At 32.0% G+C, this 14,330-nt stretch overlaps 2 protein-coding genes across 2 annotated transcripts; one reads left to right on the top strand and one right to left on the bottom strand.

The window, feature by feature from the left end:
• Positions 1 to 1,268: 1,268 nt before the first annotated feature.
• LOC113516269 (uncharacterized) lies at positions 1,269 to 4,463 on the bottom strand. Its single transcript, XM_026900660.3, has 3 exons — positions 4,230 to 4,463; positions 3,994 to 4,155; positions 1,269 to 3,228 (listed from the first exon to the last, which is right to left on the bottom strand). Exons 1-3 carry the CDS (start codon positions 4,291 to 4,293, stop codon positions 2,999 to 3,001), a joined length of 456 nt encoding a protein of 151 aa, XP_026756461.1. The 5' UTR covers positions 4,294 to 4,463; the 3' UTR covers positions 1,269 to 2,998.
• An 833-nt stretch (positions 4,464 to 5,296) lies between these two features.
• Positions 5,297 to 8,285, top strand: LOC113516270 (uncharacterized). Its single transcript, XM_026900661.3, has 3 exons — positions 5,297 to 5,524; positions 5,613 to 5,795; positions 6,262 to 8,285. Exons 1-3 carry the CDS (start codon positions 5,476 to 5,478, stop codon positions 6,477 to 6,479), a joined length of 450 nt encoding a protein of 149 aa, XP_026756462.1. The 5' UTR covers positions 5,297 to 5,475; the 3' UTR covers positions 6,480 to 8,285.
• The last annotated feature ends 6,045 nt before the right edge of the window (positions 8,286 to 14,330 follow it).

The following is a 14,330-nucleotide window of genomic DNA, read 5'->3' as shown; positions in this document are numbered from 1 at the left end:
ATCAATTAATTAATTATCAAGATGATTAAATATCCACATTATTGATACAATATCATCACTACATAGCATAAAGTCGCTGTCGCTGTCTGTTCGTCCCTATGTATACTTAAATCTTTAAAACTACGCAATGGATTTTGAATCGTTTTTTTTTTTTTTAATAGATAGAGTAATTCAAGAGGAAGGTTTATATGTATAATACATGCACACTAATAACACTAATAAAGAAACACTGATAAATTTAGAGATTTCTAATGTGATGTCGTAAATAAACACATTTTTTTGCGATTACATTACAAACGCTAGCTGAACCCCACAAAATAAATCAAAATAATGTACTACAGTATTGTACACCTTAAAAAGATCAACAAAAAAGTCCGCGATGGTATAAGTCTATCTCTTAAGGATAATCCACAATAACCATTTCTTATCTATTACATTTTACGGGAAAAAATGGCTTATTTACGAAGTGATTTTAAGCAATACAGCATTAATTTTTATCCAGTTAAGTGCGTTAAATACATTGCCCATTTAATATAGATCAATATAGCTCTTTACAGCATGTAATTTAAATAAATATTTCCGAAGATATTACAGATTTAAAATGCAGGAACATAGCGTTACGGCGGTATTGGCCCGGCTGGCCGCGGCGGCGAATACCTATAAATAGCGCATCGAATAGCACTTTATCATATTTGTATTGTCTAATGACAAAAAAAGCTTTAAACGTTTATAAGGACATTCTGTAGTAGGTAGGTATCTTTAGTATAAACACTGCACCTGTGCGAAGCCGGGGCGGGTCGCTAGTTTTATTATAAGACTTGAAATGGCAAGCAATCGGACAAATCATCTAATGGAATATCCTTACAATATACGCAATTATAAAGTAGCATCTATAAGGACACCCATGGTATCCCTTTTATGTCGTATGGAGAAGTAAACCAATCACTAGGTATATGCCTTCCATTTCTAGGTTCTTTTTTTTAATGGATGATAATGGAATAGTAGCCCCGCTTGCGCTAACGGTATACGCTGGCGGGGCACCAGAAAGGGATGACAGGATAAAGACAGGTCAATTAACCCGTTGTGATGGGCTAACTGACCTGCCATACATCTGGAATTCAGCACGATAGATTCCAGGAGCGACCACGTGGAGGTCGACCTGACAGGGTATATATCTAGTAATGAGACTGGTAGTCTGCGTTACTAACAGTCCCTTTCCCCTCTAGGTTCTTTTTAGGTTTAAGTTATTACAGACTAAAAAAAACTAATTGTTACCAAAAAAAACTTTATTTTTAGTAGCTATGGATATATTCTACATATCATTATACTTAATAAGAAAATTATACAGTTTATTTCAAGTGGACGGGTATCAATTCAGTCTTATAAGTAGCTATGTGCTAAAAACCGAATATATTATTACAATGTTACAATACTCGAGAGAACAATGGTGTAGACACTCCAATGTAATAAAAAATCAAAACTATACAAATATTATAAATTTGACTCGATATCTGGTCATTGAATATTGCATTTTTTATTGTGAACGTAAAAAAAAATGCTTGTACCAATGTATTTATTTGCTACCTGTATAAGAGGGTTGGACACATTAAGAATTGGTTCAAGCAAATAAAACAAACATAAGGAAATATTTGCCCTGCAGTGGAACACGGTACAGAATACATTAAGGTATATTTTAAAGGACAGAAAATTTAGCAGCATAGTAAAATATAATCTGCAAGCATATCTAAAGCCATATTGATAAACTTAAGCCAAACACTGTACAGCTAGCAGCAAATTATGTTACATAAAGTATCATTAATTCCAATTTAACAAATATAAGAATTATAAGGCACTTAGTATTATAAAACACATAACTATTTCTAGAAATAATTTTGAAAACAGTTTCCAGTATTTTTATACTGTTTCTGCATATTGCGTAATGCACTTCCATTACCCCAAAGTCTACACCTTACACCTGTAAGATGTACATTTAAATACTCTATAATTTGAAACAGGCATTTAATACCATATAATTAGCTTTAAAACAAACTTATAAAGATTGCACAATTTTACTGAAGATTTGTATTTTTGTGCACAATTTTGCTAAAGAATTGATAAATCTACATAGGAAATAGTTTATCCTCAGGTTTTTATTCATAGTAAAAAGTAACATGAAACATGATAAAAATGTTTGTCCCAATGTTTAAGATACCAAATATTAAAATATATGTTATTATATTCAAGGCACATTAAGAGGTTCAAAATCATTTTTTCAATATAAAGCTACATTCAATCATTCAGTTTAATCCATAATCTTCACACTAATACACTCAGATTGAATCAGTTATTTTCAAAATGCCTTCTCAACTGTATATAAGATTTGTATATTAAATGTAGATTACATTACTTATCTAGTCATTATTCTTACAATGAAAAATAATGTGTCTGAGATTCACATTTAGGTACAGTAACTCTAAAAAACTCAAAGATTTGTTTAATAGTATTCTATTTATAAGATAACTTCAAAAAGGCCACCAAATAATCTGTAATAACCATAGGCATATTTGATCTCTTTTAAGGGGCCAGATTAATATAATCCTAAACATGCCAATGGTAATAAGATTCACAGTCAATATAGAAAAATAAGTGCCCAACAAAACATTTAAATGCATCTTTGTTTATCATCTTCCTTATTTAGTGTTAATATATCTATTTTCATATCCTGATTAGTTAAAAAAAAAACTTCATTACACTAATTCTAATATTAACCATCAAATTTAGAAAGCACCTCACTCTGAGGTATACATTCTGTAGTGGCCTATTAAAAAATTAATCATATTATGAGTAGTATAAAGCCGATTTTTAACCCTCTGATTATAGTCTCAAAATTTGACATGACCTTTTAAATTACTGTAAATCAAATCATTAGTGATTAATGCAAACAGATCACTATCTGTTAACATAAAAAAATTAGTTTAAATGTTTTGTATTATATATCCTATAAATTAATAATCTTATATGTTACAGCAAATGCAGCAGTTATTGATAATAATAATGGCATAGGGCTGAATAAAGATGATGAATTGCATCCATCTTTACTATTGCATGTGCAATATTCAATAAATATGTTATATGTTCCAGTTCGCATAAGGCAAAATCTCTCATCACCTTGTATGCCCACTTCTCCAAGATATGCACACCCTCTGAAGTAACGCCACACACCATTTACTGTAGAATAAAAAAAAAAATTAATTAATGTTTATAACATTTACATTAATTTGTTGAACTTAAATACATTTGATTTATTTATTTATTCTTTCTTATACATTATATATTATTTCTCAAAAATTTAGTACTAAAGGCGGACTCATGTTCTGTTATACCTAATATCATATTTCCATTAACTATATGTGGTAAAACATAAAAACTCTTAAAACATTAATCAAAGTCTAACTGTAGTTGCCAAACCGTCTGCCAAGTGTGGCAACTACTGGCAAAAACCTCCCAGAGGCCTATAATCAGCAGTAGACTGTTAACAACTGATATGATGATGAGACTGATGGCTGACCTATCAGAATATGGCAAACATACCAATGTTTGCCATATATTTTTTACACAGGCAAATTGGTATTTTTCTGTAATATCTAAGAATAGAATTTTGAATAGTTATTCAATATTGTTTAACAATGGAACAAATATTTTGTTATCTCTACTCAAAATAGTTTTTAAGATATTGTAAATTCAATTGTGACTTACAATACTGTAATTAATTTGTAATTACAAAATAAATCATTAAAATTAATTTTAAAACTGATAATGATACTGTTCAATGTAACTTATTATTTAAAAAAAAACTTAAATTATAACCTTTCAGCTTATTGATAAAGAACTCAATTAATTTAGGACATTGTCTCCTAGAGATAAGTTCCTTGATTAAAAATTAACAATAAATAATTATTATTGATCTGTAATTATTTACAAAGATATTATTACCTTTCTGCCTAATTTTCCGGCACATTTGAGGTGTTACTCCAGGCAAATGTACAAGACCCTTTTCTTGCTTGCAATCGGTGATTGGAACAGTGCTGTTGTCGAAAGGATCAGCGCATTTTGGGTCATTATTGGACCGGCAATCCCAACATTTTATACTGAAAGCTAAAAATTAAACGTTTACATTCAAAACTTGGGGCGTGACCAGTTACCATTAAAAAATTTCTAACAATACTTACTGCAGGGTATAATACTTAAAACAATAAATATAACCAATAAACATTTACACCACTTAATCATCATGATAGATGTTATATAAAATTCTAAAATATATTCAAAATATGTATGTAAGTACAAAATCAAAACAAGAAATAAGTAGTATTGTGTTGCATCGCTACCCTATTCCACAGACTCCCTATTCGAAACTGTCAACTCGTTATGAATCGATTAATTAGGACAGATTGGGGCGGCAATAAAAATACTATGTAATCGTTTTGTACAGTAAATTAATTAAAAATAAACTATATAATTAATTTATAAAATTAAATCTTAATTATGTAGTTAAACTGATATAGAAAAAGAGGCATAAAATCAATTACAATAATCAATTATCGATTAATAATCATTTAAGAACTATATATACATTTGATAGTATTGTTTTGTACCCGGTACCCATTTTCATTTTTATAATTAACATATGACACATTCTGTAATTTTTACTATCAACAAATAGTACTATTGATTGTTGTGGGTACTATTGATTTAATCGATAGTTTTAATAAAACTAATAGGTTTTCAATTTAAATTTAATAAACACAATCAAAATATTTATGAGAAAATAATATTAATTAATTTTGAATCTGTAATCAATAGTAACTGATGCTGTCTTTATCTCATAAACATCCCTATATAATGGGCTTGGACTGTCAAATTGCGAAATCTTTGGTCAAGTATTAATTGTCATTGGCTGAATTTTGGGCTAGGCAGCATTACCAGATTGGATATTTTTTCGTAATTGTAGATAAAAAATTATCGGTTGTTCGTTAACCGGTCATTTTAGATTTTTTTTTTTTTATTTATTGAAAAACATTTAATGGGTTTGAGGAAATTTGGATATTTTTTGGTATTTATATACTCTGCAGAGGTATACAAATACAATATTATACATAATTAAATTTCAAAACAGAAAATGGGATAAAAGAAAAAGAAGATAAGATAAGCTAAAAGTAGAAACGGAAGAAATGTTTTTTTTCATCGCTAGAAACCATATCAATTCGAAGTAAATATATTTGATGTTTAGGTAAAAATAACAATTCGCGTCTGGTAACTCTGGGACTGGGTTTGGCTTCAATGATTTTGATTGACATTTGTTTGTCGTTAAATTTTAGTTTCTTGATTAGTTGGTGGTGATCTAAAGAAAAATAGTTTCTAACTTCAGCATTCATTTGTTTTGCTTAAGTAATAACATTCATAACATTCTCAATTATGATTGGAAAACTGGTACTTTTATTGACTATTTATTTGTTACCGACTGGTAAGTATATTTTCTGTTCGGCATTTTAGTTATGTTTAGATACTTATTTTTAAATGTAATCGAGTAATATTTTTATCTGAATTTCCAGTGTTCTGCGTTAGGTGTTACCAATGTGCATCGTCCCAAGATAACAAAGGAGAAGACACCTGCGGTGCTTATAAGAAATTTGACAGAGACAGTCATATAGCAGTGGAGTGTAACAGTGATGAATCTCATATGCCTGGCTCGTTTTGTATGAAATTGACACAACAAGGACCGAAGGGATTTATATGTAAGTTTTATTTACCATAAATTTAATTTTTTTCTTTTATTATGATGATGCTTATATTTAGGAAAAAATAATTTTGCTAATCTTATTAAAAAAATATAGATTGTAAAAAAGTAGCTTTATTAAAGATATTATAAAAATTGAGATCTATTTATTGTAACTACAGTTGTCATAAATTAACATTAATAAAGTATTTGGCTGTGTAATCCCAGCTTAGAATAGGCCACCCCTTTCTTTCCGAAAGAGCAAGGGATGGGGAAGCAAGCTAATTACAAATATTCAAATTTATTAATAGGTAATTATTTTAAAAATAGAATGACAAGTTATAATACAGAGTTAATTATATAAAAAAGTATTTTTATATAAAGCATTAACAGATTTCTGTTGGTAAAGATCATGAATTGAAAAGTTATGATGATTAACAATCCATTTCTTTCTACTAATTTATTATAATATATATATTTTCCAGGGGATGGTAGATGGCGTCAAGTGATCAGAAGATGTGCTTCTGTTGCTGATACTGGTGTGACTGGGGTCTGTAACTGGGGTGTTTATCCTAATGGAGTATACTGGGAGGAATGTTATTGTTCCTCGGATGAATGTAATCATTCATCATACCTGAAAGAATCTCTAACACTCATATTCAGTACTCTTGCAGTAGTAATTTATTTACATAAAGTTTTATAAAACATTGTTGAGTGTCAATTATGTTTGTGTTAGATTCTTTTTGAATCCAAGTAATATGAATCTCGCCAAAAGGATACTATAGTGCCTTCTTTGTTACCCAAAATGCATAAAATATTTTGGAGTTTTTCTTTAGATCAAATGATAATATTGAATTGGCGATTATGATGTAAATTCACTCAAAAGTGAAACATAGTGAAAACATACATATCTGCAAATTATGATGAAATTAAAATTTAGATCAAATTGAAATCACATTTAATAGACTACAAATAACAACATATTGATGTTTATTTCATGTGTTTTTGCTTATAGATCTCTATAGAAAAGGAATATATAGGAATAAATTGAAGACTTGCCAGAATAGATTCTGGCAAGTCTTCAATTTCAAGAATTGCCTTTAAAATCTGAATAAACCAGATTAATAGTCTAACACATAAGTATGTCTTAACTTTATACCAGCAACAAATTGTTTTAAACAAATATTGTCACCAAGTTCAAAAGTTTAGGATACTCTTATGTTATGTTAATGTACAATTAACATAGTATTGTTAAGTTATATGTATAAATATGACATATAAATATATAATATATTTGTAACCTATAACATTTCTTTATCTTTTATGAACAGATTTTTTTTCTAAACAATATTTCTTACAACTTTAGTTTGTAATACATCTTTGTATTATTTCAAGTAATTCCTCTGACTGCCAATTAGAATCTCATACATTTCCGTTAAATAATTATCTATAGTATGTTAAAAAATAGCTGCCTCATTATATTTAAACACTTTTAACCTAATTGAGGATATTTAAGTGATGTCTGTTGTTTAGATACTAAATGGTTGAAGCCTTGTTTTTTCTTTTAATTTATATACTAATGATATTTGATAATTTAAAATAAAATTGCATGTTGTTAATATATAAAAATTTCCAATTTATTTAACTTTTCCTGTAAGGAAATTATAAACAACACAATACATATAGTATAAAAAATACATATTTACCTTTTACGACATTCTGAGAAGGAAAACCAGTGATTACTGACACATTATTACTCTTGCCACCATGTTATAATTGATGAATTGTAATATATGATAAGGAATAAGTCTGTGAGGTTCTTTATAAAATTTTACCATTTAGCATCTAAATCACAGGTATAGAACTGAACAGTTATGAACTGATAAGCAATAAATTGCGTGTAATAAATTATATAATAAAATGGCATTGCAATCCATTCCAATAATCTATTACTAATATAAAGGACTGTTTTGTATAATAGCTTATAATATTAAGATTTATTAAAACGCCCATTTTAGTCATAAGTGTTAAGAAAAACAAATTGAATATGTTAATATAAAACATATCATTTTTATAATAAAAATATTTTATTTCCTTTTTAAACTTATCAATATGGAGCATTTTTTTTTTTATATCTAAGTAAGGATTATTATACAAAAAAAGACAGAGTCACTACATAAATAGTGGCCAGTGAAAGTAATTTTATTAAAAACAGTGATTAATTTGTAAATGTAACCAATATTGTTGAATCAATTATGTCTTGAGTAATTTAAACTATAAATTTATATATTTTTTTTAGATTTTCATATTATATGTTAATGTTTTTCAATCAATTTATGTAGTAAAAATAGACATTGTAATTAAAAATAGGGATTAATTTAATACAAATATTGCTTATAGCAAGGGTAAATAAATGAATCTCGTGATTGTAACAGATCCGTCCATAAAACGATATAAATACCTAGGTATAGAAATTTACTAAAATATACATAATATACAATAATTTTGTGTATCATTTATACGCGACGTGTAATGTATTCTTCAATCTAATATTTATTACCTGATACAAAACAGGATAGCCACTATAATAGTACTGTCTAAGATTACTAAGCGTAGTGGTTGACTAGCAATGGGGATGCTACAAGAGGGAGACTTTGTACAAAAGTCGCTTGCTTGGGTACCTCTGTCCTATTCGTGTCTCAACAGTGAAGCAGCTGTTTGCATGGCTGTGTTTCGGTTTGAAGGTTGGGATATAGCGTGAATTAACCATAATGGTTTTCAAGGGGACTACGTGTAGGTCGATGACAAGCACAGTACGAGGTCTGTCCGGAAAGTTCGTATAAAAGTGTTCTGGAATGCGAGAAAGAGGAGTGGGGAGGCCAGGTAAGCGCAGGACCCCTTCCTTATGTCCCTAACAATGCTTCAGTTCTGGTCTGACCGCCGTGCGGTGCGAACTGGCTTGTCACGCCATCTGTGAAGTTACCTCTTAACGAAACCCCGTCGGCATGGAGCCCGCTTCCGTTGAAGAGCAGCGCGTCGTAATCAAGTTTCTCTCGAAACTCGGCAAGAATGGCCGTGAAATTTTTGCCGATCTCAGAACAGTTTATGGGGATGATGCTGTGAAGGAACCAACCGTCCACAAGTGGCTAAAAAGATTCAGAGAGGGCCGAGAAAGCGTTCAAGATGACCCACGTTCAGGACGTCCTTCCACTTCACATTCCGACGAAAACGTGGAAAGAATTCGAACTTGTGTTAATGGGGACCGTCGTTTAACGGTCAGACAGGTGGCTGAAGAGCTTAATTTGGGCAAAACCGTGGTCCACGAAATTCTAAGAAACGAACTTCAAATGAAAAAATTTGCGCCAAGATCGTTCCGTGAGTTTTTGAGTAAAAATTCCATTACGGTGACCGAACACCCCCCTATTCGCCGGATTTGGCCCCGTGTGACTTCTTCTTGTTCCCAAAAACCAAATTGGTACTTCGGGGGCGGCATTTGGGGGACATAAATGAGATAAAAAAAGCTACGACGGGGCAGCTGAGAAACCTACAACCAGAGGACTTTCAAGGAGCCTTCTCACAGTGGAAACGGCGTTGGCACAAGTGCATTATGTCACAGGGGGAGTACTTTGAAGGGGATAAAATTGATTTACCTGAATAATTGTAAAATAAAATTTTTAAATTTTTGTTAAAACTTTTATACGTACTTTCCGGACAAACCTCGTATATTGCTGCCTATGTTTTTTTTATACTACTTAGAATAGCAAACAAGCTGACGGTCCACCTGATGGAAAGTGGTGCCGTCGCCTATAGACATGAGCAGTACCATGGACATAACAGAGTATACTGTTTCGCCCATGATACCCCCCATGCGTTGCCATTCCTGAGGACTCGAGTGTTATTCCTCTGTACCCAGTAAATTCACGCCGTATCCCACCCTTCAAACTGAAACTAAGATCCATTAATTTTTTTTTCTGAAATACCAACCATGTATAAAAATCGTCTAATTATATTTTTATTTATTAGTAATATTATTATTAGACAGCTCAGTTAAAGATTTAAGTAAAATAATATATTATTCTCAAAACTGGAAACAATTGAGTACCGATTAATTTTTTTTAATAGATGATATTGAAATGGTAACCCCACCCGCGCTATCGATACACGCTGGTGGGGCACCAGTGAGGGTTGATAGGTAACGACGAAAGCAGGTCAGTTAGCCCATTGTGACGAATTCCATTATAATTAATCACGATGGTTGCCAGGGGGAACTGCGTGGAGGTCGACTTGATAAGGGTGTATTGCTAGCAATGGGTCAATTAGATCCCATCACTAACAATCCCTTTCTCCCCTACCGACTAATATTGTATGAGCGATTTAAAATGATTAAGCGCCAGTCGACTGTTTTTTAGTTAAACACAGTAAATTTGACTAAGTCTTGAAAAGTACTTCAATTTACAAGATAATAATATTCTATCCTAGACCGGGTTTATCCCTTGTTGGCTAAGGCTCTTCATGGCTCCGTCAATCGACCCGATCCTTCGCTATGCGCGACCTAAACTTAGCCACTTGTTACTTATATTGTTAGGCCAGCGCATAGGTTACTCGACTTTCCTCCGGCCAGTGAACAATAAATATTTTTTATTAAATAACGTACAGTTGTGTAATTGGAAACATCCGCATATCATAGAGAAAATAATAATTAGCTAGAAATAAATATAATTTCCAATTGTTAGTAATACAAACTAATAGTTCCATTGCTGGCAACATACCATGTCCGGCCGACCTCCACGTGGTTCCCCCTGGAAACCATCGTGTTGAATTCCAGGTGTATACATCACAATAGGTTAACTGACCTGATCATTCGCACCTATCATCTCACTGTCGGGTGTCTCTTCAGCGTATACTGATAACGCAGGTGGGGTTATCATCCCATTATCACTCATTACAAAAAAAGACCTGCCTTTTCTTTTCTACCTATCATATCTCGCTGGTACTCCGCCAGCGTATACCGATAGCGCAGATGGGGCTACAATACAATTCCATTAAAAAAACCCTGTTAAGTCGACCTTCATGTGGTTCTCCCTGGAAACCATATATATATCCTATCAGGTCGATCTCCACAAAACCATTACATGGACCTTTATTTTGTTGGTCCCTCTAAAAAGCATCGTGTTTTTTTTCTTAATGAATTAAAGTAAAATAATTACGCTATTGGTTACTGCCAGTGAGGGATTTAAAGGGTTTCGTGCCTATCCCAGAACTAATTGGTGGTCCCCCCCCCCCCCCAGGATCAGGAGCGGAACTTTCAGTTATGTCCAAAGACATGTCAAAGAGTAACTACATTTGTACCTTTTTAAGGGGCTAGGCCCCACTTGAAAAATTATCAAAATAATAAACTAATGGGAATAAGTAATATTCCTCACACCACAATCGTCAATATATACAAATAGATTTAAAATAATCAGCATGTTGGCATCGCGCGTATTTTATGGAATATTATCCAACCATTACTTACAAGCGGTTTCAAACTTTTAAGTCTTAGGGGAGATTTTGCCTCTTTCTGCGTGTTCTGCCGCTTATATGTACAACGGACAGTGCTCAGAAAAATTGTTCAACATGATGCGCACGACCACATACCTTAGAGCCTAGATGGTCGCGTAAAGCGCGATTTCAAAGATGTTTCCTCCCATGAATGTTCAGGTTATGGAATGAGCTCCCTGTCGAGGTTTTTCCAAGAGACTACAGTATGGGGTTCTTCAAAAAAGGGGTAAAGAGTTTCTTCAGGGTCGGCAAAGCGCGCGTAACGCCCCTGATATTGCAGGTATTCATAGGCTACGGTAACCGCTTACCATCAGATGAGCTGTATATGCTTGTTCGCCACCACAGTGGTATAAAAAATATATAACAGCTAAAATTTTCAAATTCACTACCTCATATTCCCGTGTCAAGAATCGATCCACCAGTCAGATAATGAACTGGTATGAGTGCTGATACTCAATTTACTCCTTTTTTCCTCGTAATGTAGGTCGATGTACCTTATTTAATTAGAGGTGAAGTAGGATTACCTACGTAATTGAGGTATCTTTTAACATGGATAACACTTTTCGTTTTCAATTAGTAAGTTTACCGGTTCCTATTATTAATGTACATCGGTTCATTGTTCGTCAAGAATTATTTTGTACGTACCTACATATTTTCATACAAAGGTAAAATTTTCCAGACCTATGGAAGACTTTGTACTAAAGCCATTTGCATGAGTATCTTTGTTCCACTCTTGTTTCTGTCAGCAAGAGGCTGTATTTGAATGTTTCAATTTATTTATGGCAGTGAAATGATAGAGAACGAAGGCCTAACGTACCTATAATCCTCAGAGAGACAAACAATGAGCAACAGGTATGAGCGTCAGTGTATTTTAATTAAATTTGATGGTTTCTATGGGCAACGGCAGGGAGTTAACGCGATGAAATATTTTATGCAGGTAAACGGAATCGAATCTACATACCTGCTTCTTTATTGCCGCGTTAAGTCCCGACAGTGTATTGAAATATAAAATGTGTAAACAACGCGAAAATATAAAATTAACTAACGGCGAGAGTTCAAATATGATACTATTATATTATTAATGATAATGAGGCCAATTACTAACAATCCCTTACCTCTAGATAGTGATATGGTGGGATTAATTTTGTACTTATTCATAAAATATTCAAGAGGAATAAAATTGTGTCTAGGTCCACACATGTAATTTGAATACTGATGAATAGAGGGATTTTATACACAACACATATACGTAACCTATTAATATAATAAATGTGAAAATTTGTAATGATGGATGAATGTTTGTTTGTTACACACATAAATTGTATAGGTACCTTCTAATACCGTGTATCTTCATGTACCTACATTACAGGAACTACCGCTTGCTTAGTTATGTAGGTACATATGTTCGTCATTGATTACAGCAGCATCCCAATATCCGATTCTACTATACGGTATTTGATTGCTACAATCGAGCATGAGTTATGAATATATTGACTAGGGAATTGGTTGTTCTGTAAAATACATTCGTACTGTAATTACAGGTTACTATTTAATAGGGATTTAAAATTTTCAAGCGCAGAATTCGGCAACGCATCTGATCTTCTAGTGCCAATTCTAAGAATTCATGACTTGCGCTGGTCGTTGAACTATATAAAATTATTTATTACTAGCAATTAGCCACAACTTTATTTTCGTGACACTATTGATATGTTTATTGATCGAGATAATAATAACTTATGTCCTACTCCATCCCATATAGTAGGTAAGTATAATACCAAATTCCATAGACACTAAAAAGTAACAAATCCATTGTCAATATTTTAAAGATATTAATTTTTATAGTAATTTTATTATTAATATACCTAATATAAAGATGAATTAGATTTATTATTAGCTGTGCGACTTCGCCAAATCCTTTTAATGTTATAATTGCGAAAGTTTGTATTGATGTATGCATGGATCTTTGTTATTCTTTCAAGCAAAAACTACTAAACGGCCTTGAATAAAAAATAATAATAAACGGGTACATAAATATATAATTTATTTGCATTACTTACAACACACAAATAACAATAGACATAGATACATACGCAAAAAAAGAAATAAAAGAATATATACTTATACAAAAAAAAATGAAAACATAAAATTATTAAATTATAAACTTTCGTGCTACATGTTTTATGTTTAATAAGAGCATTTATAATATAAATAGAATTTAAAATTAATCACAATTTCATTAAAAAATTACTTCATAAATGGTTTCAATTAGTATAATACAAATTAATCGTATTAATGAGTCTATAGTGTTTTGCATATAGGTAATGTCGAATAAAAAGTTACCTATTTAATATTTTATGCTTCTATATTGACCATACAACGTAACCATCGGTCATTATACAATGAAATTGAGATAATGAGCATCCTTTTTAGAGAATGTCCTATGAGTGAAACTGAATACTTTTCCTACAGAAATAGCATATATTAAAAAATAATCAATTTTAATCTTACATACTCGTCTTATAGGAACGCAAAACATTTATTTTTGAATAATATCCTCAACAGACTCTAGATAATACCACACAGTATACAGGTCACACATAATTTCTAAGGGGAGAAGGGTTGTTAGTAATGGGAAGATCAGTCCCCATCGCTATCAACATATCCTATAAGGTCGACCTCCACGCGGTGGAAATCATCGTGAGTAATTTAATTCGTCACGATGGACTAACTGATCTGCCTTTTCATTCACACCATTCATCCCTCACTGGTGCCCCGCCAGTATGCCTATAGTGCAGGCGGGGATACCGATTTGTAATAGACTCATTATCATCCATTAAACACGTTATTTCTACGCAACAGGTGACATAATGGCATTAGAAAAAAACACACATTTTTAACTATATTATAATAGACAATTGATAAACGTACTTAATGGTCGAAGGATGAACAGCAGCATATCTCTTAAAACATCACCAAAGCCTAACTTATGTTCACTAGTGTTCATAATTGAGGG

Source organism: Galleria mellonella, unplaced genomic scaffold (genome assembly GCF_026898425.1).
Source record: "Galleria mellonella isolate WM207_F2 unplaced genomic scaffold, CSIRO_AGI_GalMel_v1 utg718, whole genome shotgun sequence".
Taxonomy (NCBI): Eukaryota; Metazoa; Arthropoda; class Insecta; order Lepidoptera; family Pyralidae; genus Galleria; species Galleria mellonella.
This window is presented reverse-complemented; position numbering and strand designations above follow the sequence as displayed.